Consider the following 24,588-nt stretch of genomic DNA (forward strand, 5'->3'; position numbering starts at 1 on the left):
GGTACCGAAACAATCCATGTTAAAATGCAATAAAATCTGGACAATATCCAGACTTGGGCTGACATATGGCAAATAACATTTATACTATACAAATGCCAGACAATAACCATCTCCAATAAGAGACAATCTAACCACTACCCCTCGATAGTCAATGGTGTTGCCATCACTGAATCCCTCACTATAAACATCCTTGGGGCTGCCATTGACCAGAAACTCATCTTAATTCTCCACTTTAACATTGTGGCTACAAGGGCACATCAGAAGCTAGGAATACTGCAGGAAGGAACCTCACTTTCTGACTCCCCAAATCCTGTCCATTATCTACAAGGCACATGTCCAGAGTGTGGTGAAATACTCCCCACATGCCTGGAAGTCAGCAGATCCAATATCATTAACGGAGCTTGACTCCATCTAGGACAAAGCAACCTAGATTGGCACCACATCCACAAACATCCACTACCGATACGCAGTAACAACAGTGTGTACAATCTACAAGATAGACTGCAGAAATTCACTGAAAATCCTTGGGTAGCACCTTCCAAATCCATGACCACTTCCAACCAGAAGGACAAAGGCAGCAGTTACATGGGAACACCATCACCTGCAAGTTCCCTCTACGCCACTGCCCATCCTGACTTGGAAACATATCACTTTTCCTTCAGTATCACTGGGTCAAAATCCTGGAATTCCCTCTCTAATGCCATTGTGGGTCAACACACAGCAGATGGATGACAGCTCACCACCAACTTCTCCAGAGCAGCCCAGGGGCATGCAACAAATGCTGGCTTAGCCAGTAAAATCCACATCTCACAAGTGAATTTAAAAGATCTTTCTCAAAGCACGCATGTTACGGAATATGGATCACCAGCCACTGCCATATCTCCCTTCTTGTATCTCAGCCACAGCCCCTCACTACCCCACTGCTGAGAGAAGATGCCTCAGATTCTTACAGCCTGGCACTTACTTGAGGCCTCTCTTTATCCAGCTGCTTACTGGCTGGTTCTATATATGTAGCTTTGTGGAGTTTATGCATTTCCCCATTAGGTTTCATGCTCTAATGTGGGGATTTTCTCTTCTGCAAGACCATTATGAAAGCAACATCTGCAAGGACCACTCCTTCAAGGTGGTTCCTACAGGCTATGATGCTTTTCACTTCCATGTCATGTCACCTCCCCCCCCAAAGCATGCCAGCTGAGTACAAGTGGTCAGCTAGCTGGAAGAAAATGCAGACTCTCAGGGCTGTCAGGAACAAGGTTCAGCAGGCTGCCAGGTGTTGCACTAACCAGTACAGGACACAGCTAAGTGAGGACATTCAGACAGTCGCTAAAACGGGGAACATTAGGGGAATGTACAAAGGCATCAAGAAGGGATTAGGACCAGCTCAGAGCAAGGCAGTTACCCTCAAATCCTCTACTGGGAGGTAATCACAGACAAAGGCCAGCATGTGGAGAGGTGGGTAGGACACTACTCTGATCTCTATTCCAGAGAGTACACCATGACCGCTCCAGCACTTGATGGTACCATGTGCTTGCTGACCATGGACGAGCTAGACACGGAGCCATCAGTAGAAGAGTTCAGCAAGGCCTTTGACAGCCTGACCTCAGTTAAGGCCCCGGTAGCGATGGGATTCCTTCTGATCTGATCAAGTGCTGCAAGACTAGCTTCCTGCTCCCATTACATGACTTGACAGTGTTGGCAAGAAGGAGCTGTACCATCGGCCATGAGGGATGCCAAGATCATTGCCCTCTACAAGAACAAGGGCAAGAGAAGCAACTGCAACAACTACAGAGGTATCTCTCTCCTCAACACTGTCGACACAGCCTTCGCTTGGGTCATTTTGACTGCAGAAAATGGCAGAACGTGTATACCCAGAGTCACAGTGTGGCTTCCGAGCTAAAAAGTCAACAGTAAACATGATCCTCTCTCTTTGCCAACTGCAGGAGAATTGCAGAGAACTGAAAATGCCCCTGTATGTCACCTTCATTGACCTCACCAAGACATTAGACCTGGTCAGCAGAAACGGTGTTTTCAAGGTTGTCCTGAAGATCGGCTGCCCACTGAAACTGCAGAGCACGATAGAATCCTGTAACATGAAGGGGACAGTTCAATGGCAGCCTTCTGAATCCTTCAACATCCGCAGCGGCACCAAACAAGGCTGTGTCTCGCTCCCACACTCGTTGGGATTTTTCTTTGCTGTGATCCTGAAACATGCCTTTGGCACCGCAACAGAGGAGATTGACCTTCGCACTAGATCAGACAGCAGGCTCTTCAACCTGGCCCGCCTCAGAGCCAAGACAAAACTACGTGCTGCACTCATCAGAGACATGCTGTTTGCCAATGATGCTGCAGTTGCAACACACACCCAGCAGGAACCCCAGTTACTGATAGGCTGCCTCTCTCACGCTTGCAACGATTTCTGGCTGACTCTCAGTCTGAAGAAGATGAGTGTCCTGAGCACAGGGGCACCACCAGCCATCACCATCGATGACTATGAACTCAATGTCGTCCATCAGTTTACGTACCTTGGCTCTACCATCACTGACAATCTTTCCTTGGATACAGAGATCGACAAGAGAATTGGGAAAAGATAAAATGACAAATGCTGACTTTGATGCTCACATCCTATGAAAGAAAATAAACAATGAGTACAGATGTAAAGCGTTGAATATATTAGAGTAAAATATTATACAGAGGTTATAGGACACTGTAAGGCATAAGGAACCTAGTTTTCTCCTTCTGCAGGACAACTTTGCCAAAGGTGATATTTGGAGATCTGTGGCATTGTAAAAAAAAAAATCACACAACACCAGGTTATTTTCCAACAAGTTTATTTGGAAGCACTAGCTTTCAGAACATTGCTGAGGTGATGAAGGAGCAGGACTCTGAAAGCTAGTGCTTCCAAATAAACCTGTTGGAATATAACCTGGTGTTGTGTGATTTTTAACTTTATCCACCCCAGTCCAACACTTGCACCTCATCATTGTGGCATTGTAGGTTGCTGTCAGGGAATATCTTGGGTTAGCCACCGGATGTTCTTTTTGATGACGTTCCAGTTGTATTTCTGCAGTTGCTCGAATGAATCACATCTGGGATTGTTAGCAATGTCATTGCAGAGGGTGTTGAGCTCCTTCAGATGCAGAGTGGGTGCTGGCCAGTTATTCATGGGCTCAGCCTGAACTGTAAAGTTTAAGTTCTGGTTGCAATCATCATTCTGACTACAAACTGTGGTCAAACTTCCATTTTAACAAGTTCAAGCCTTTCTTCTCAAGCTTCTGCTCAAAATCATAGATATGCCACCAAAAGTAGTAGTTTAGAAGAAATATGTTTTCAAGAATCTTTGCTTAAAATAATATTCATTGATGTACTTAAGGGTGTTAATCTAGCTCATTATGCTTAATCAGCTGAAATCTGATCTTTGAAATAATTCCACAGAGGCCGGTATCATGTCACCAAGCCACCCTTTACTTACATGTGGAGACTCCTTGATACTGGTCCAGATCCCTCAGAGCCAGCTCTCAGAGTAAACAGAACCTCTGACACTCCTGTTTATATCTGTCAGCCAGGGATCCCTGATTGTACCAGGTTACCAGCACCAATCAGGGACCTCTTATCCTATTAGGTCCACCTGGCTGACCTTGTTACAATCACATAGGTTTATCAAAAAAAAGAACTTTTTTTGTATTTATTACATGACCTATGGCTATTCCAATTTTAAATATGAAAATTACTTTTAAAAAACACATACAGAAAGAACTAGTCTGTTAAAGTGGGTGCACAACTGTCAACTCCTTAATGAATTAATATCAAATTATATTCAAAAGCTTTTGGTTTGCCTTCTATCCTGCAAAAGAAAGGTAAGCCTGTCAGTCACTGTGTTGACCTGTGTTCGGATGATGTCCCCACCATAGCTAAATAGCTGGAGTTAGATAACAAGGAGCAGGAGCAAGCCGTGAGACTTACATCATTGTAATGTCTGTGAGGGTGAGGTGCAGTGTCTGGGTATTAGGCTTGAGCCTTAATTGGTAACGACAGGAGCTTGTGTATTAAAATGGGAAGTTGATGGAGTGTTGTGTACAAGATATCATATGGTGATCCTTTCACTAACCTTGACCATCTGGTTAAGAACATTAAACTTGTTTTAGCACTGCACCAGGACCTCAGACCTAGATGCTTTGCATTGACCTCACACAGCACCTACTTCCATTTCCTTTGGAAGGCAATTCTCAAGGTCTCTCTGTCCCCTGTTGACCGATGACTTCCTTCTCCCTCTTCACTTCCACCATCCTCTGGTCTCTAGCACCACTGCTGAGGACTTCTGAGCCTTTGTGTTTCACTTGTCTAGTCTCCACACACGCCCAATGTCAGTCCAAACAGTTCCACGGAGTGTAGCCTTTAGAGAAGATGGTCTGTGCCATAATCTTTCAGTGCCTACTCCCATGCCCATGTTGTGCTGAGGTAGGCAACAGCGCTGGTCCCACTCAGACAAATGCAGTAATCGTGTGAATGAAGAGACTGCACTGAAATTGTGTGTTACTGCTGCAACAGTAGCAAACATGGACAGACAGTAACCTCTGTACTCAAAATCTGGCATAACTAATGTTTAACGTCGATTAACTAGCATTCTCTAAATTGTATGGGAAAAGTTTTCAAATAATATCTGATGTGAGTATACCCATAACATTTCTACCAGATTATAAAGTCTTAGTTAACAGATCTGTCTTCTGCAGTTTAGTACTTGTGTAAGAAATATAATGTTCTCCCCTACACCTAAAATATGACATGGAGGTGCCGGTGTTGGACTGGGATGGGCAAACTTAAAAAAATCACACAACACCAGGTTATAGTCCAAAGGTTTATTAGGAAGTACAAGCTTTTGGAGCACTGCTCCTTCATCAGGAAGCAAGTAGGGCAGCATTATAGGACACAGATCCTGCCACACTAGCTATCTGATAGAGGAGCAGCGCTCTGAAAGATTGCACTTCTAAGTAAATTGTAATGTGGATTGTAATGTGATACTGTATGACTTATAACTTTGCCCACCTTAAAAAGAACATGTAACTTAGTCCATTAAAAAAATCACCCTGGGGTTAAATAAAAAGCTGGTAGATGTGAAAGTCTGATTCTTGATCCTGTTCAAGATTCAATTTGTGATCTTTGTAAGAGCACAATAATGTATTTTAGTACCTATGGGCTAAATCTCTACACCACCACTTTTCATCATCCTCAATAATCAATACATAGAATCCAGAACTGAATTCACCACAGACTAGATTTTTTTTAGATTAGATTCCCTACAGTGTGGAAACAGGCCCTTCGGCCCAACAGGTCCACACCGACCCTCCGAAGAGTAACCCACCCAGACCCGTTTCCCTCTGACTAATGCACCTAACAGTACAGGCAATTTGGCATGGTCAATTCACCTGACCTGTACATCTTTGGAGTGTGGGAGGAAACTGGAGGAAACCCACGCAGACACGGGGAGAATATGCAAACTCCACACAGACAGTCACCCAAGGCTGGAATTGAACTTGGATCCCTGGCAGTGTGAGGCAAAATGCTAACCACTGAGCCACCGTGCCACCCCAAATTAGACTCCGACTAATTTCTGTGAGTGGGTCTTAGATATGATTGACCAACCCTCTGTGCTCACATCTTCTCGACTGATGATCCCAATTTTTCTGATTGCTTGTGACAGCCCTACAGTCCTGTCCACTTCCCACCCCTGGACTGCAGACAGACAGATCCCCTAACCAGGATTGACTTAAGCAGACAACTGAACATGACCAAACCCTTGAGCTGAGTGTAGACTGTGCCCATGAGTGATGGTACCATGGCACCTGAACAACATTGGCATCCCTCCCCTTGAATTGAATTTATTGTCACATGTACCGAGGCACAGTGAAAAGCTTTGTCTTGCGAGCAATAAGGAAGATCACATTGTTAAGTGGCATAGCTAGTAAATAATAGGTAATCAGCAGCAAAAATAAAAACAGAGGTACAGGCAAATGTTAAGAGTTTGTGAGTCCATTCAGTATTCTAACAACAGTAGGGTAGAAACTGTTGTGAAACCGGCTGGTGCATATGTTCAGGCTTCTGTACCAACCCCCCGATGGTAGAGGTCGTAGAAAAACATTGTCAGGTTGGGATGGATCTTTAAGAATGCTGGTGGCCTTTCTTTGACTCCACCCACTTATAGACAAGGCCATCTGGTCGAATGAACGTGCATTGGGGGTTGCTCAGTAGGCAGTTGGGCATGCTGTGGGTGTTAGGCTGATGTTTTGGTGAACCGTTTAGGAAGGTGTCCCACCTACACAACCAGACATATGCCTACTGACAAGCAACCTATCTGTGTGTCTGTACAAAACAGCCTGCCAAAACAGCAGTACTGAAAGCCTTCGTGCTCTGGTTGCATTTGCTCATAGCATGTTTCTACCGCTGCTTAGCATGTTTGTAATTTTGGGTTGTTGCATTACCATATTTATACCTCATTTTTAGGCATGCTTGATGCTTCTTTTGATATGTCTCCTTCACTCCTTACACCTGACTACAATCTGGGTAGTGGGTTGATCCCTTGGTTTGATAGTAATGGTAGTGTGAGGGATAAGCCAGTCCGTGATGATAACGGATTGTGGTGCAATAAATGCATGATGCTGCTGATAGCCCCCTCATGGCTTACCAGTTCTGAATCGATCCCATTTAACATGGTGGCAGAACCATAGAACATGATGGAGCAAGTCCTCAGTGTGAAAAGGGACTCCTACTCCACTGTCATGGACAGACATATGCTTGGTAGATAGATTGGTGCAGGCAAAGTGGGGAGGTTTCTTCTTTGTGTGAGTTCTCTCACCAAGCTACATATGCAAACTGCCATATATCTATCTATCCACTCCCAAGGCTTCAGCTGGTATGTGTGTTGCTGTTGAAACACTTCTGTGTTTCCTGTACAGCAGGGGAATACAGATTGCCAACAGGGAAAACTCCGAGTGATATCCTCTGTCAAATTGGTGTAGAAATCCTGAAAACTCTTTGACTGGTATTTGGTAGGCCAAGTAATACACCCAACATTGCATTATACATGCCCATCAGCACCTGCCTGTATGCCAACCTTCAAGATCTTCTGAAGCATGACTCATCTAAAACCTTGCCCTCTAGCGAGTTGGCAAATGACCCATCTTTTCAATGATCTGGTTGTAGCTCAGTGGTATCCAATAACTCAAGGTATGAGATCCCAACTCTCCACTAGCCCCTAAGATACATGCCGTGCCAACAAAGCGAATGTGAGGACTGCAGATGCTGGAGAGTCAAAGTTGAAAAGTGTGGTGTTGGAAAAGCACAGCAGGTCAGGCAGCATCCGAGGAGAAGGAGAGTCAACAATTCAGCCATAAGCCCTTCATCAGGAATGTCAGTGCCAACACCTGAGCTGGTAGTTGTGGGTACCAGATTAAGAGATGCTGCATGAAGCCTATCCTGTCTCTCAAGCATGATGCAAAAATTGGCTGCCAATTGGTTATATGAATAATATAAAACTATAAACTTCCACATACAATTGTAAGTGAAAAAGGTTATATACTTATTTGCTTTAGCAGAAGAATAGACTCGAATACAAAGCTGTATTTCTCCAATTAGTACACACTTCTGCTTCTTTGCAAATCTGCCAAATGGAAAAAAATCAAGCTCATTATTTTTGTGGAAATGCTCCAAACAAAAAGATACATTGAAAGGATAGGAGTACTGAAGAATTTATATACTGTGATCACATTTCTTACATGAATAATATTTACCAGTAAGAGTAAACATGTAAATATAAGGTTTAATGAGCTCTAATGGTATTTTAGTACCTATGTAACGGTACATATTTCTATTTGTCCAACATTTGTCACTGTAATTCGTTTATTGTCCTTATTCTGTTTACCAAGGATATGTTATGCTGGAATTTCTAGGAATCAGTTACAATTGCCTTCTCTAAAACCATGCAAAAGCTGAAATGAATTCTACATTAGAAAAAGAGGAATTTTGTTGGATGACTATACATAATAGACAGGTCTACTGTTGACCTTGCTTTTACTCCTGTGTAGTCATAACCTTGTATACCTGGCTCTGTCTAAGCACCCTATGATTTGTATGTCCTTGTACATTAAGATCTGCCTGTACTGCTAGCAAAACAGAACTTTTCACTGTGCTTAGGTACATGTGACAGCAATAAATCAAATCACATCAAACAAAATAAATCAAATTAAATATGCAAGTCATGCATTCACAGCCAGCAAATCACAATGTGGGATTGCCAAGGGTCAAAAACTAGAATATCCATGATATCCAATTACTACTTCCAAAAGTTTGGATTGCCTTCTGTCTCCTCACAAGATATTAATTGTGGTTTGGAGGTGCCAGTGTTAGACTGGGGTGGACAAAGTTAAAAATCACACAACACCAGGTTATGGTTTAACAGGTTTAATTGGAAGCACTAGCTCTAGGAATGCTGCTCCCTAATGAAGGAACAATGCTCCAAAAGCTAGTGCTTGTGCTTCCAAATAAATCTGTTGGACTATAATCTGGTGTTGTGTAATTTTTAACTAAATACATTAATTAACTAACCTGGAAGCAAGTGTCTTGTATGATACTCAAGACAGCGCTGAAAATGTGTTGCTGGAAAAGCGCAGCAGGTCAGGCAGCATCTAGGGAACAGGAGAATCGACGTTTCGGGCATAAGCCCTTCTTCAGGAATGAGGAAAGTTTGTCCAGCAGGCTAAGATAAAAGGTAGGGAGGAGGGACTTGGGGGAGGGGTGTCAGAAATGTGATAGGTGGAAAGAGGTCAAGGTGAGGGTGATAGGTCAGACTGGGGTGGGGGCGGAGAGGTCGGGAAGAAGATTGCAGGTTAGGAAGGTGGTGCTGAATTCGATGGATTAGACTGAGACAAGGTGGGGGGAGGGGAAATGAGGAAACTGGTGAAATCCAAGTTCATCCCTTGTGGTTGGAGGGTTCCTAGGTGGAAGATGAGGCGCTCTTCCTCCAACCGTCGTTTTGTTGTGGTCTGGCGATGGAGGAGTCCAAAGACCTGCATATCCTTGGTGGAGTGGGAGGAGGAATTGAAATGTTGAGCCACAGGTTGGTTGGGTTGGTTGGTCCGGGTGTCCCAGAGGTGTTCTCTGAAACGCTCCGCAAGTAGCCGGCCTGTCTCCCCAATATAGAGGAGGCCACATCGGGTGCAGAGGATGCAATAGTTGATGTGTGTGGAGATGCAGGTGAATCTGTGGCGGATATAGAAGTTTCCTTTGGGGCCTTGGAGGGAGGTGAGGGGGGAGGTGTGGGCACAAGTCTTGCACCTCCTGCGGTTGCAGGGGAAGGTGCCGGGAGTGGAGGTTGGGTTGGTGGGGGTGTGTGGACCTGACGAGGGAGTCACGGAGGGAGTGATCTTTACGGAATGCTGATAGGGGAGGGGAGGGAAATATATCCTTGGTGGTGGGGCCCGTTTGGAGGTGGCGGAAATGACGGCGGATGATGCGCTGAACATGGAGATTGGTGGGGTGGTAGGTGAGAACCAGTGGGGTTCTGTCCTAGTGGCGGTTGGAGGGGCGGGGCTCAAGGGCGGAGGAGCGGGAAGTGGAAGAGATGCGGTGGAGGGCATCGTCGACCACGTTGGGGGGGAAATTGCGGTCCTTGAAGAAGGAGGCCATCTGGGTTGTGCGTTTTTGGAACTGGTCCTCCTGGGAGCAGATACAACGGAGTCGAAGGAATTAGGAGAATGGGATGGCGTTTTTACAGGGGGCAGGATGGGAAGAGGTGTAGTCCAGGTAGCTGTGGGAGTCGGTCGGTTTGTAGTAGATGTCCGTGTTGATTCGGTCGCCTGAGATAGAAATAGAAAGGTTGAGGAAGGGGAGGGAGGAATCTGAGACTGTCCAGGTGAATTTGAGGTTGGGGTGGAAGGTGTTGGTGAAGTGGATGAACTGTTCAACCTCCTCGTGGGAGCACGAGGCGGCGCCGACACAGTCATCGATGTAGCGGAGGAAAAGGTGGGGGGTGGGGCCAGTGTAGTTGCGGAAGATGGATTGTTCCACATATCCTACGAAGAGGCAGGCATAGTTGGGGCCCATGCGGGTGCCCATGGCCACTCCTTTCGTTTGGAGGAAGTGGGAGGATTGGAAAGAGAAGTTGTTCAGGGTGAGGACCAGTTCAGTCAGTGATACTCAAGACAGCCAAATAGAGAAGGATTTAGAGCATCACTTTACGGCAGTGTCATCCAAAATAAAGGGAGGCAAATCATGAAAATTTCTGTTTTTGTACTCCACTTTACAGGAGTTGGGGGGTCATGTTGCGGCTGTACAGGACATTGGTTTGGCCATTGTTGGAATATTACGTGCAATTCTGGTCGGAGGCTGAGGGATGACCTTATAGAGGTTTACAAAATTATGAGAGGCATGGATAGGGTAAATAGGCAAAGTCTTTTCCCTGGGGTGCGGGAGTCCAGAACTAGAGGACATAGGTTTAGGGTGAGAGTGGAAAGATATAAAAGAGACCTAAGGGGCAATTATTTCACACAGAGGGTGGTGTGTGTATGGAATGAGCTGCCAGAGGAAGTGGTGGAGGCTGGTACAATGCAACATTTAAGTGGCATTTGGATGGGTATATGAATAGGAAGGGTTTGGAGGGATATGGGCCCGGTGCTGGCAGGTGGGACTAGATTGGGTTGGCATATCTGGTCGGCATGGACAGGTTGGACCGAAGGGTCTGTTTCCATGCTGTACATCTCTATGACTCTATGTCTTTATGACTTTCCATGCAGGTACAGGATTCTGGCTGACATAATACTGGGAGACAGGAAAAAGCTTTCTGCAGAAGAGAAGTGTTGCCTCATTCTGCAACGGTGTAAGTTACAAGGCTGGCAGGTACGTAACTGTTAAAGTGTGAGTTTTTTTTTGTGTGGTCACTGCATTACAACTAGACTGGCATGTGTATGCCATCATATAAATTACAATAGAAACATTGCCACCTTGAAGACATGCATCCACCATTTAGCTTCTATTGATGCTGCTGCTGATCAACACAAACATAAAGGGCTCGACCAGAAATTGAGGTCTTCTAAAAATAGTGCTGACAGGGAGAACTGGTCACAAAATCACAGGTCCACCAGCGAAGCAGTAATTCTGAATTCACGTCCAATGACCACAAGTTATGAGATCAATAAAGCAATTAATTTGTGGTCTGGCAACAAACATTGACCATGAAAGTGACCAGATTGGTACAAAAATTAAACTGATACTTTATTATACATCAGGGACGAGTGCTGTCACTGTCACATGATCTTAACAACAATATTACATTAGTCCTACGCTCTGTGGTTTACTCTTAATAGTGTCAAGACAGTCTGGAATTGATAGTAATTGCTACCTTGATGAAATTGGTCACATCCCAACACCAGAAAAGCTATCACCAGTTCTCACAGGAAGCAGCTGCTCCGGCAATCAGCCTTTATACTGAAGCAGTCAACACAAATTTGTGCAATCAGGTATAAATAAATGGACAATTATTAAAACATACATGCAACCATCCAGTTTAGAATCCTGCCATAATACTAACAGCAAAAGAACAAAAACATCAGGTTCTGGAAATCTGGTACAGAAAAAACAAACTGCAAGAATCACTCTGGTATAGATCAAACAAAAAATAGCAGATGCTGGAATCCATGGTAGACAGGCAGGAGGCTGGAAGAACACAGCAAGCCAGGCAGCATCAGGAGGTGGAGAAGTCAATGTTTTGGGTGTGACCTTTCTTCAGGACTGTGGGTGTAGGGTGTAGGGGGAACTCCCCTGTGCTGCTCCTCTCAGCACAGGGGAGTTCCCCCTACACCCTACACCCCCAGTCCTGAAGAAGGGTCACACCCAAAACATTGACTTCTCCACCTCCTGATGCTGCCCAGAGTCAATCTGCTGGCCCAATAGCATCTGTGGAGAAATTAGCGTGGTTAATGTTTCAGGTCAATGACCTTGACATTTCTCAATACAACTACTGCCAGGCCAGCAGAGTGTTTCTCCTGTATTTTTCAATGTTGTTTGAACATTATGCAGTGGTATTATTGTCTTTCAATTAAAGTTCAAACAGAGAAGCTTACCAGAATGTGCAGTATGCAGAAAATAATGAGAAAGGTATTTTGCTCCATGGAATCTGCATCTTCCACTGAATAAACTTTTAATCTTTAATGCTCCATTAATGGTTTTCTTTAAAAAACTAAGCAATTTTGATTCAACTATTTGTAGTGATTGTATCAGGTTAGCTAGTTGGGTCTCTTGAATATGAACTCCTTGATGAGGGCTATTAATCTGATCCAATCAGGGAGAACTGTTTGACATAAAAAATTGAATGTCAGGGACATTGAATCAGGGGATGCCTGACTTAGTGAGAGACATTGCTATTGTCAATGATGATGCATTTGTACATAAAGGGTGTCTGGAGATGGAATGCTGGCCTCTGAAGAGTTATTTGACCATTATTCTTGTTTTCAATGAAAATCTAAGGTTAGATTTTGCAAGTCTCTGCTTGCAGCACAGAGTTTCACTTGACAGGGGAGGACGGGAAAATTTTTTGGCTGTAACAGCTGCTTCTTTTTTGAGGTATTTTAGGTGCTGAAGGTGATTTCCTCGAATTCCAGGAGCAGCAATTACTGTTTTATATGCTGTTGCATTGTTTTGGAACTTTGGGAAAAAAAGTCAAAACAACAGCAGTTTTAAAAGGGAGAAGAGCAGACAAAGGAAGCACATGGTGAGGACAGTGCAGGAGAGAGAGAGAGAGAGAACCTGCATAGTTACTGCCTTTGCTGTTTTGAATTCATGTATCGCTGGACATCGGAGTGTGTCTGGGAAAAATAACAAACAGTGAAATTCACAACTAATCTTGGAGGAACCTGTTTGGGTGAAGTTCACAACATAGAATCAGATATGTTAATCGTTTTAAGTGTGTCCAACAGAAAGGCTGCAGTAGTGAGTAGAGTGGTTTCTTTCTTGATTATATGTTTTTGCAGATATGTTTCTTGATTAAACTTAAAATATAAGCCATAACTATTAATTTAACTTAGGGCAGTGTTTTGTAGAGGAATAAGACGGTGTTATTTTCTGGGTCTGTAGATTGTGAAGGAGCAAAAATGGCCTTTGCAGTGATATGTACTTCTTGTCAGATGTGGGAGTTTAAAGAGAGTTTAAGGGTTACTGCGGGTTACATCTGCCATAAATGCTGTTGGATGTGAATCTTATCAGCTTGAGTGGATCAGTTGAGGAGACAGTTAGAAGCAATAAGGAATTTGCAAAAGCAACAGTATGTTTTTGGGATCCTTCGGGGGAGGGAGAGCAGCCCCAAGTCATGGTCCACATTGGCACCAATGACATAGGTCGGAAGAGAGATGGGGACTTGAGGCAGAAATTCAGGAAGCTAGGATGGAAGATTAGAGCTAGGACAAACAGAGTTGTTTTCTCTGGTTTGCTGCCCTTGCCACATGCTAGTGTGACGAGGAATAGGGAGAGAAAGGAGTTGAACATGTGGCTACAAGGATGTTGCAGGAGGGAGGGTTTCAGGTTTTTGGATAATTGGAGCTCTTTCTGGGGTAGGCGGGACCTCTACAAGCAGGATCGTCTTCATCTAAACCAGAGGAGTACCAATATCCTGAGTGGGAAATTCACTAAAGCTATTAAGGTGGATTTAAACTAATACAGCAGGGGGATGGGAACCAAAATTGTAGGACAGGTACAGAAGAGGATGAGAGTAGGGAGTTCCCAAATCAAGTATCAGACACTGGCAAGTGAGAACCTGGTTTGAAGTGTGTGTACTTCAACGTGAGGAGCATCTGAAATAAAGTGGGTGAACTGGCAGCATGGGTTGGTACCTGGGACTTCGATGTTGTGGCCATTATGGAGACCTGGATAGAGCAGGGACAGGAATGGCTGTTGCAGATTCCAGGATTCAGATGTTTCAGTAAGAACAGAAAAGATGGTAAAAGAGGGGAAGGTGTGGCATTGTTGATCAGGGACAATATTACAGTTGTAGAAAGGATATTTGGGGACTCGTTAACTGAGGTAGTATGGCCTAGGTTAGAAACAGGAAAGGAGAAGTCCCCATGCTGGGAGTTTTCTATAGGCCTCCGAATAGTCCCAGAGATGTAGAGGAAAGGATAGCAAAGATGATTCTCAATAGGAGTGAGAGAGGCAGGGTAGTTGTCATGGGGGACTTCAACTATCCAAATATTGACTGGGATCACTACAGTACGCGTACTATAGATGGGTCAGTTTTTGTCCAGTGTGTGCAGGAGGGCTTCCTGACATGCCTACAAGGGGCGAAGCCACTTTAGATTTAGTACTGGGTAATGAGCCTGGCCAGGTGTTAGATTTGGAAGTAGGTGAGCACTTTGGAGACAGCGATCACAATTCTGTCAGGTTTACTTCAGTGATAGAAAGGGATAGGTGTACTCCACCGAGCAAGAGTTACAGCTGGGGGAAGGGAAATTACGATGCAATTAGGAAAGATTTAGGAAGCGTAGAATGGGGAAGGAAACTGCAGGGGATGAGCACATTAAAAATGTGGAGCTTATTCAAGGATAAGTATGTACCTGTCAGGCAGGGAGGAAGTTATAGATCGCATGGTTTATTAAGGAAGTGGAATCCCTGGTCAAGCAGAAGAAGAAGACTTATGTTAGGACAAAATGTGAAAACTCAGTTAGGGCGCTTGAGGGTTACAAGGAAGTCAGGAAAGACCGAAGAAGAGAGCTCAGAAGAGCCAGGAGGGGACATGAGAAATTGTTGGCGGATAGGATCAGGGTTAACCCTAAGGCTTTCCATAGGTATGTCAGGAATAAAAGAATGACGAGAGTTAAATTAGGGCCAATCAAGGATAATAGTGGGAAGTTGTGTGTGGAGTCAGAGGAGATAGGGGAAGCACTAAATAAATATTTTTCGACAGTGTTCACTATAGAAAATGAAAATGTTGGCAAGGAAGATACAGAGATACTTGCATCTAGACTAGAAGAGATTGAAGTTCACAAGGAAGAGGTATTAGAAATACTGCAGAGTGTGAAAATAGACAAGTCCCCTGGGCCGGATCCTAGGATCCTCTGGGAAGCAAGGAAAAGAGATTGCCAAGCCTTTGGCATTGATCTTCAAATCATCATTGTCTACAGGAATAGTGCTTGAGGACTGGAGGATAGCAAATATGGTTCCCTTGTTCAAAAAGGGTAGTAGATACAACCCTGGTAATTATAGACCAGTGAGTGTCACTTCAGTTGTTGGAAAAGTGTTAGAAAATGTTATAAGAGATAGGATTTATAACTATCTAGAAAAGAATAATCTGATCAGGGACAGTCAGCATGGTTTTGTGAAGGATAGGCCGTGCCTCACGGATCTTATTGAGTTTTTTGACAAAGTGACCAAACAGGTAGATGAGAGTAAACTCTACACCACAGGTAGATGTGGTGTATATGAATTTCAGCAAGGCGTTCGATAAGGTTCCTCACAGTAGGCTATTATACAAAATGTGGAGGAATGGGATTGTGGGAGACATAGCAGTTTGGATCAGTAATTGGCTTGCTGAAAGAAAACAGAGGGTTGTAGTTGATAGAACATGTTCATCTTAATGTCCAGTTACTAGCGGCGTACCGCAAGGGTTGGTGTTGGGTCCACTGCTGTTCGTCATTTTTATAAATGACCTGGATGAGGGCTTAGAAGGGTGGGTTAGTAAATTTGCGGATGACATGAAGGTTGGTGGAGTTGTGGATAGTGACGAAGGATGTAGTAGATTGCAGAGAGACATAGATAGGTTGCAGAGCTGGGCTGAGAGGTGGCAAATGGAGTTTAATGTGGACAAGTGTGAGGTGATACACTTTGGACGGAGTAATCGGAATGCAAAGTACTGGGCTAATGGTAGGATTCTTGGGAGTGCAGATGAGCAGAGAGATCTCGGTGTCCATGTACACAGATCCCTGAAAGTTGCCACCCAGATTGACAGGATTGTTAAGAAGGCATACAGTGTTTTGGCCTTTATTAATAGAGGGATTGAGTTCCAGAACCATGACGTTATGCTATAGCTGTACAAAGCTCTGCATAAGGTATATGGGACTGGGATATCATAGCAATTACAGAAACATGGCTCAGGGATGGGCAGGACTGGCAGCTTAATGTTCCAGGAAGGATAGAAAGGGAGGCAAGCGAGGAGGGGGATTGGCATTTTTGAAAAGGGATAGCGTTACAGCTGTGCTGAGGGAGGATATTCCCGGAAATACATCCAGGGAAGTTATTTGGGTGGAATAAGAAAGGGATGATCACCTTATTGGGATTGTATTATAGACCCCCCTAATAGTCAGAGGGAAATTGAGAGTCAAATGTAAGGAGATCTCAGCAATCTGTAAGAAAAATAAGGTGGTTATGGTAGGGGATTTTAACTTTCCAAACATCGACTGGGACTGCCATTGTGTTAAAGGTTTAGATGAAGAGGAATTTGTTAAGTGTGTACAAGACAATTTTCTGATTCAGTATGTGGATGTACCTACTAGAGAAGGTGCAAAACCTGACCTACTCTTGGGAAATAAGGCAGGGCAGGTGACTGAGGTGTCAGTGGGGGAGCACTTTGGGGCCAGCGACCATAATTCTATTAGATTTAAAATAGTGATTGGAAAAGGATAGACCAGATCTAAAAGTTGAAGTTCTAAGTTGGAGAAAGGCCAATTTTGATGGTATTAGACAAGAACTTTCGGAAGCTGATTGGGGGCAGATGTTTGCAGGTAAAGGGACGGCTGGAAAATGGGAAGCCTTCAGAAATGAGATAACAAGAATCTAGAGAAAGTATATTGGTGTCAGGGTGAAGGAAAGGCTGGTAGATATAGGGAAGGCTGGATGACTAAAGAAATTGAGGGTTTGGTTAAGAAAAAGAAGGAAGTATATGTAAGGTATAGACAGGATAGATCGAGTGAATCCTTAGAGTATAAAGGAAGTAGGAGTATACTTAACAGAGAAATCAGGAGGGCAGAACAGGGACATGAGATAGCTTTGGCAAATAGAATTAAGGAAAATCCAAAGGGTTATTACAAATACATTAAGGACAAAAGGGTAATAAGGCCCCTCAAAGATCAGCAAGGCGGCCTTTGTGTGGAGCTGCAGAAAATGGGGGAGATACTGAATGAGTATTTTGCATTAGTATTTACTGTGGAAAAGGATATGGAAGATATAGAATGTAAGGAAATAGATGGTGACATCTTTTACAGAGGAGGAAGTGCTGGATGTCTTGATACAGGTAAAGGTAGATAAATCCCCAGGACCTGATCAGGTGTACCTGAGAACCCTGTGGGAAGCTGGAGAAGTGATTGCTGGTCCTCTTGCTGAGATATTTGTATCATCGATAGTCACGGGTGAGGTGCCGGAAGACTGGAGGTTGGCAAACATGGTGCCACTGTTTAAGAAGAGTGGTAAGGACAAGCCAGGGAACTATAGACCAGTGAGCCTGACCTCAGTGGTGGGCAAGTTGTTCGAGGGAATCCTGAGGGACAGGATGTACATGTATTTGGAAAGGCAAGGACTGATTAGGGATAGTCAACATGGCTTTGTGCATGAGAAATCATGTCTCACAAACTTGATTGAGTTTTTTGAAGAAGTAACAATGAAGATTGATGAGAGCAGAGCAGTAGATGTGATCTATTTGGACTTCAGTAAGGCATTCGACAAGGTTCCCCATGGGAGACTGATTAGCAAGGTTAGATCTCATGGAATACAAGGAGAACTAGCAATTTAGATACAGAACCGGCTCAAAGGTAGAAGACAGAGGGTGGTGGTGGAGGGTTGTTTTTTCAGACTGGAGGCCTGTGACCAGTGGAGTGCCACAAAGATCGGTGCTGGGTCCTCTACTTTTTGTCATTTACATAAATGATTTGAATGCGAGCATTAGAGGTACAGTTAGTAAGTTTGCAGATGGCACCAAAATTGGAGGTGTAGTGGACAGCGAAGAGGGTTACCTCAGATTACAACATGATCTGGACCAGATGGGCCAATGGGCTGAGAAGTGGGAGATGGAATTTAATTCAGATAAATGCGAGGTGCTGCTTTTTGGGAAAGCAAATCTTAGCAGGACTTATACACTTTTTGGTAAGGTCCTAGGGAGTGTTGCTGAACAAAGAGACCTTGGAGTGCAGGTTCATAGCTCCTTGAAAGTGGTGTCGCAGGTAGATAGGATAGTGAAGAAGGCGTTAGGTATGCTTTCCTTTATTGGTCAAAGTATTGAGTACAGGAGTTGGAAGGTCATGTTGCGGCTGTACAGGACATTGGTTAGGCCGCTATTGGAATATTGTGTGCAGTTCTGGCCTCCTTCCTGTCAGAAAGATGTTGTGAAACTTGAAAGGGTTCAGAAAAGATTTACAAGGATGTTGCCAGGGTTGGAGAATTTGAGCTATAAGGAGAGGCCGAACAGGCTAAGGCTGTTTTCCCTGGAGCGTCGGAGGCTGAGGGGTGACCTTATAGAGGTTTACAAAATCATGAAGGGCATGGAGAGGGTAAATAGGCAAAGTCTTTTCCCTGGGATCGAGGAGTCCAGAACTAGAGGGCATAGGTTTAGGGTGAGAGGGGAATGATATAAAAGAGACCTAAGGGGCATATTTTTCACACAGAGGGTAGTATGGGTATGGAATGAGCTGCCAGAGGATGTGGAGCAGGCTGGTACAATTGCAACATTTACGAGGCATTTGGATATATATATGAATAGGAAGGGTTTGGAGGAATATGGGCCAGGTGCTGGCAGGTGGGACTAGATTGGGTTGGAGATATCTGGTCGGCATGGACGAGTTAGACCGAAGGGTCTGTTTCCATGCTGTACATCTCTATGACTCAATGACTCTCTATGAGTACAGTATAGTGCAGAGTATCAGGCACAAAGGTCAGTACACATAGAACATCTGATTCTGGATAATTAAAATGAATTAGCAGAAGATTGGGAATGTCACAGCTTGGTGGATTGACATTATCACTTGATTTTCTAACCTGTTCTCTGTCAAATGAGACCTGAGCCTCAAAGATTTTAGCCTCAAAGAAAGATTAGCTTTCTCCTTGACAAGCGTAAACCTGAGTATTTTTGCCTTTGGAAGAGCTCTTACTCTTGCTGTTCTACTTTTTGTTCATTTTGTCACTTAGTGTTAGCATTTGACCAGCTTTATAAAGGATTGAACACCATAAGTGCAAATATGCTTTTAGTATCAACATGAATTTCAGACATTTCTATCTCTTACAATTTTAATTGTGTGTGAGAATATTTCAAGCCTGCAGGTTTTCTTACTACAGTAAGTGGATTTCAATTTCAATACTTTTTTTTTGGCCTAATGAAATGTTTCAGAAAGATTGGTTTGATTTTAACTTTTTAAAAAATTCATTCATAAGGTGAGGGTGTCACCAGCTTGGCCAGCATTTATTACCCATCCTTAATTGCCCAGAGGGCAATTAGGCGTCACCCACATTGCTGTGGGTCTGGAGTCACATGTAGGCCAGACCAGGTAAGGATGGTAGTTTCCTTCCCTAAAGGACATTAGTGAGCCAGATTGCTTTTCCCAACAATCAATTCATGATCATTATTAGACATTTAATTCCAAATTTTTATTGAATTCTAATTCCATCATCTGCTGCAGTGAGATTTGAGCCTGGGTCCCCAGAACAATACCCAGGTTTCTGAATTAACAGTCTAGTAATAATACCACTAGACCAGCACCTTCCGGCTTTCCAGCTTTTCATTTGTTGTGAGGAAATCCAGCAGTGTCAGAGCACTGGCATTTCAACAATGTTTTTTCCATAAGGATGGCACGGTGGCACAATGGTTAGCACTGCTGCCTCACAGTGCCAGGGACCCAAGTTTGATTCCTGCCTTGGGTCTCTGTCTGTGTAGAGTTTGCACGTTCTCCCCATGTCTGCATGGGTTTCCTCTGATTTCATCCCACAGTCCAAAGACGTGCAGGTTATGTGGATTGGCCATGCTGAAGAGTCCAGGGATGTGTATGTTAGGTGGATCTGCCATGGGAAGTGCTCTTTGGAGGGTCAGTATAGGCCAAATGGCCAGCTTCCACACTGTAGGGATTCTCTGCTTGTGAGCAGCTTGTTAATATAGCCACATGTTTGCATATTGTTTCTTGGGTTCATGACCAATTGGAACAAACAAGCATTGTGATGAGATGTGGCAATGCAGTGCCACACAATGTTGAATGAAACTCCGAGGACAGGAAATGTTAAGTGGTATGTCACATTCAACTGTATTGTCTTGTGGAGTTTATGCCAAATCTACTTCCTAAGCACTCCCCTGCACATTAGTCCATAAACCATTTGAACGTGCAGATGCACCCAGCCCTCTCTGTCAAGACTCCTTCCCATCCCTGTTATAAATTGGCACACGTTCCATCTTAAGACAATGTCGGACCAATATCTCAATGACCATCAACAACTATTAGATTTGTAGATTCTCAAAGCATCCCACTTTTTCTTAATCATATGTTTCTTCCTACACTCCTTGCAAGAAAGTAGAGCACCAGGGAGAGGCGGAGAATTGGATAATGTCCTCTAATAATCTTTGCTTTGACAATTGTAGAAAAGGAAGCTTTGGAAATAAGCTGGCTCTCACATTGGTGATGAAAATAGGGTTTTCCTGCTGACAGAACTGAACACCACACAGCTGTGGTGTCCATCTTGACTTGGTGAAAGCAGACAAAATGAAATGACAATAAAAAAACTGCAATAATTTAGCACCTTCTTAGCTTTGAATTATGCCTATCATTTCCTATAGACCTTTCATGTCCATCAGGAAATGGTTGAAGGGGAGGATGTGGACACCTCAGAAAAGAGAGCTCACTTTGTGGATGCACTGTCGAAGGGTCCATGCTCACTGTCCACCAGCTCAGATACACACACCGAGGTGTGGGCAAGAATGCAGAGATAAGTAATAGGTTGTCATGTGGTTTCTCAGATATTAAAAGTGAGAGCAAAGACAGGTGCAGCTATAGAGAGTCCTTAGTGGAGGGTACCGCACCTTCCAAGATCTGCTTAGCTGGACCTTGGGAGACAAGAAGCAAGTAGATAGTTAGATTCATAACATCATACAGCACGGAAACAGACCCTTCCATCCAACTTGTCCATCCCAAGCAAATTTCCCAAAATAAACTAGTCCCACTTACTGGCATTTAGCCCATATCCCTCTAAACCTCTCCTATTCACATACCGAACCAAATTTCTTTTAAATGCTGTAACTACATCTGCATTTATCACTTCATCTGTCAGTTTTTTCCACACACAAACCCCTCCCTATGTGAAAATGTTGCCCCTCAAGTTCCTTTTAGTTATCTCTTCTGTCACTTTAAATATATGCCCCCATGTTTTGGACTCCCTCACCCTAGGGTAAAAGGTCTTGTCTGATCACCTTGGCTATATGCCCCTGATGATTTTATAAACCTCTATAAACCTCATCCCCCAACCTCCTACACTCCAATGAATAAAGTCCCAACCTATCCACCTTCTCCTTATAACTCAAACCCTCCAGTCTTGGCAGTTTCCTTGTAAATCAATTCTGAGCCCTTTTCAGTTTAATAATATCCTTCCTATGGTCGCGAGTCTGGTGTTGGAAAGGCACAGCAGGTCAGGCAGCATCAGAGGAGTAGGAGAATCAATGTTTCGGGCAAAAGCCCTTCATCAGGAATACTGCCTGAGAATGCTGCCTGACCTTTTCCAGCACCACACTCTCAACTCTAATCTCCAGTATCTGCAGTCCTCACTTTCACCTATGTCCTTCCTATAGCAGGGCAATCAAAATTGTACAACGTACTCTAAAAGTGGCCTCACCAATGTCCTGTACAAACTCAACATGACGTCCCAACTCCTTTAATCAGTGGTCTGAGCAATGAAAGCAAGCGTGCTAAATACCTTCTTGACCACTCTGTCTACCTGTGATGCAAATTTCAAAGAACTATGTACCCGAACCTGTCAGTCTCTCTGTTCTACAACACTATCCAGGATGCTACCATTAACTGGATAAGTCCTGCCCTTATTCATTTATTAAAATGCAATGCCTCACCTTATCTAAATAAAATTTCATCTGCCACTCCTCACCCAACTGTTTAAGATCAGGAAGTGAAGTTGAGGACATGCCCTTGGCTGTATCAATGGTGTGGAGGTGGAGATTGTTGAGAGCTTCAAGTCCCTGGGAGTGACGTTCACCAACAATCTACATGTCGACATAATGATCAAGAATGCTCAACAATGCCTCTGTTTCCTCTGGATGCTAAGGAACTTCAGCATGGCCATAAAGCTCTTGCAATTTTTTTATAGATGCATCAAAGAAAGCATCCTATCTGGATGCATCGCCGTGCGGTGTAGCAACTGCTCTTCCCAAACTGAAAGAAAGTGCAGAAAATTGTGAACACAGCCCAGTCCATCACACAAGCCAGCCTTCGATCTATTGACTTCATCTATACTTCCCCTGCCTCAGGAAAACAGCCAAACTAATCAAGGATCCCTTCACCCCAGCTCACCCCCAACCCCATTACACTCTCTTCCACCCTCTTCCATTGGGCAGACGATTTAAGATTTGCAAACACATATGAACAGATTCAAAAATAGCTTCTTCCCTGCTGTTATCAGACTTTTGAATGGACCTGTTTAATATTAATGTTGATCTCTCTCTGCACCTTCTCATCAGCAACGCTGTATCCTGCAATCTGCTCTGATACCCTGGTGCACTTCTATGGTACAATCTGCCTGTATGGCACATTCAACAACATTTTTCACTGTACCTCGGTGCACATGACAATAATAAATCAAATCAAATCAAATCCAGTCTGAAAAAACAACTAACCTGTGTCTCCTACTATCAAGCCAATTTTATATCCATTTGGCAAGTTGTCCCTGAATCCCATGTGCTATAACTTAAGTAATCATTGCACCATTCTGGAGCAAAAGGTATCAGATTCTTCCAGCCTTTCTAAGTATTGTGTACACATCTGGAGAGATATTAGAGGAGTGACATCTCAGGCCTTCATTTAGGGATCTCTGTTGATGTAAAGAATGGAACATCAGATGCAGTACTGTATAGAACGCATGCTGGTTCCCAGTAATGGTTTGAACATACAGAATCTTACCTTCACTCTGGCCAATTTTAACTGCTACTTGAATTCAGAAAAGTGTTCTCCAGTTCTTGTCTAGCAAGGAAGTACAGTGAGACAGAAAAAGGTACGGGCTATTGGAAATGGAAACTTGCTTAAGCTCTTTTCACACCTTACCCCAAAGTCCCCTTCAGCACAATTCAAACTCCACATGCTGCCTGAAGTCCTGAAGGGTAAGATTTCCCTGCACAGTTGCACATAGGACAGTCATTGTTGCACTGACCCTCCTTCCTCCAAATCCAGAGAACCTTTCTACCAGCATACTCCACCTGACAGCATGAGAGCAAGTCTGTGGCCTATCTCTGGCTCTGCTGGGGTCAATGAGTAGCTCCATTTAGGAATAGTAGAAAAGGGAAGATTAAATAAATGGATAATTGCTCAAGTTCATTGACTTGCATATTTTACCCTGTGTTACAGTGTTGCATTTCTGTTTCCTGTTCATACACCATAACATTTATTTTGATATCTAATGTCCTGCCTAATTTTCTTTTGCCTGCCATCTGCTACATTGCCTCCTACCTTGTGAAGAATGCTATGTCAAGAGTTGAAGACAATGTGAAAAGGAGGACTTGCTTTTTGAGCATTTTGCTTGTTCATAGAATGCGGCCATCGCTGACTATATTAGCATTTAACGCCCATCCTTAATTGAGTTGGCCACATTGCTGTGGGTCTGGAGCCATATGTAGGCCAGACCAGGTAAGGAGAGCAGATTTCCTTCCCTAAAGGACATTGGTGAATCAGATGGAATTTTATGATGATACACAGTGTTTACAAGGTCACTATTAGATAGTTCTTTTCTTCCAAATTTTAATTGAATTCAAATTTTACCATCTCCTATTGTGGGATTCGAACCCACATCCCCATCATATTAGCCAGAGGTACTGGATTGCCAGTCTAATGACTTTTCCATAATGGCACCACCTTGCCCTAGTTGTGAGGTTCTTCCTCATTTCAAATTTGGCATATGTAAAACAGGCCATTGGAGACACGTCTGGCAGTCATGTGTGTGAATACCACACCAGGGTTCTTGTTCCCTTCCTCTTTCGAGGCAGAAAGCTCAGTACCTCCCTTCTCCTGGAATGTCAGTCCCTGCTGCTGTATAGCATTGAGTAAGGCACAGTATACCATTGGTGTCCTTGTTGTTGGTGCACGTTGAAGGTCTCACCCTAATGTGTCCATGCTCCTGAATAGCATCGTGAGTTTTTGCTCAGTTACAACTCTGGTGTTCATGTGGCTTCTGCCCTACCCTTTTTGGGCATCACGTACATGTCATCAATCACCTCTTTAAAAGGTGACCCCTTATCTCCAAGGAACCATCTATTAAGTCTGGTTTCAGCCATGTAGGCACCATGGCAACTCCCCAGGAACATCACATAGACATGAATGGTGAAACTTTGCTGGTTGCAGACAAGGCGAACATTTAACAGAGTAGAGTCCCTTTCAGTTC

At 43.8% G+C, this 24,588-nt stretch overlaps 1 protein-coding gene across 3 annotated transcripts in view; it reads left to right on the plus strand.

The window, feature by feature from the left end:
• Positions 1-24,588, plus strand: part of myo16 (myosin XVI) — a 391,172-nt gene that overhangs the window by 328,267 nt on the left and 38,317 nt on the right. For all 3 annotated transcript variants that reach the window (XM_087987876.1, XM_087987875.1, XM_087987877.1), the window contains one exon: positions 10,782-10,884. In XM_087987876.1, coding sequence (XP_087844002.1) covers positions 10,782-10,884 — 103 coding nt within the window. The remainder of the gene's footprint in view (positions 1-10,781; positions 10,885-24,588) is intronic.

Source organism: Chiloscyllium plagiosum, unplaced genomic scaffold (genome assembly GCF_037043375.1).
Source record: "Chiloscyllium plagiosum isolate Xiang-an unplaced genomic scaffold, Cpla_swu_hap1 HiC_scaffold_6, whole genome shotgun sequence".
NCBI lineage: Eukaryota > Metazoa > Chordata > Chondrichthyes > Orectolobiformes > Hemiscylliidae > Chiloscyllium > Chiloscyllium plagiosum.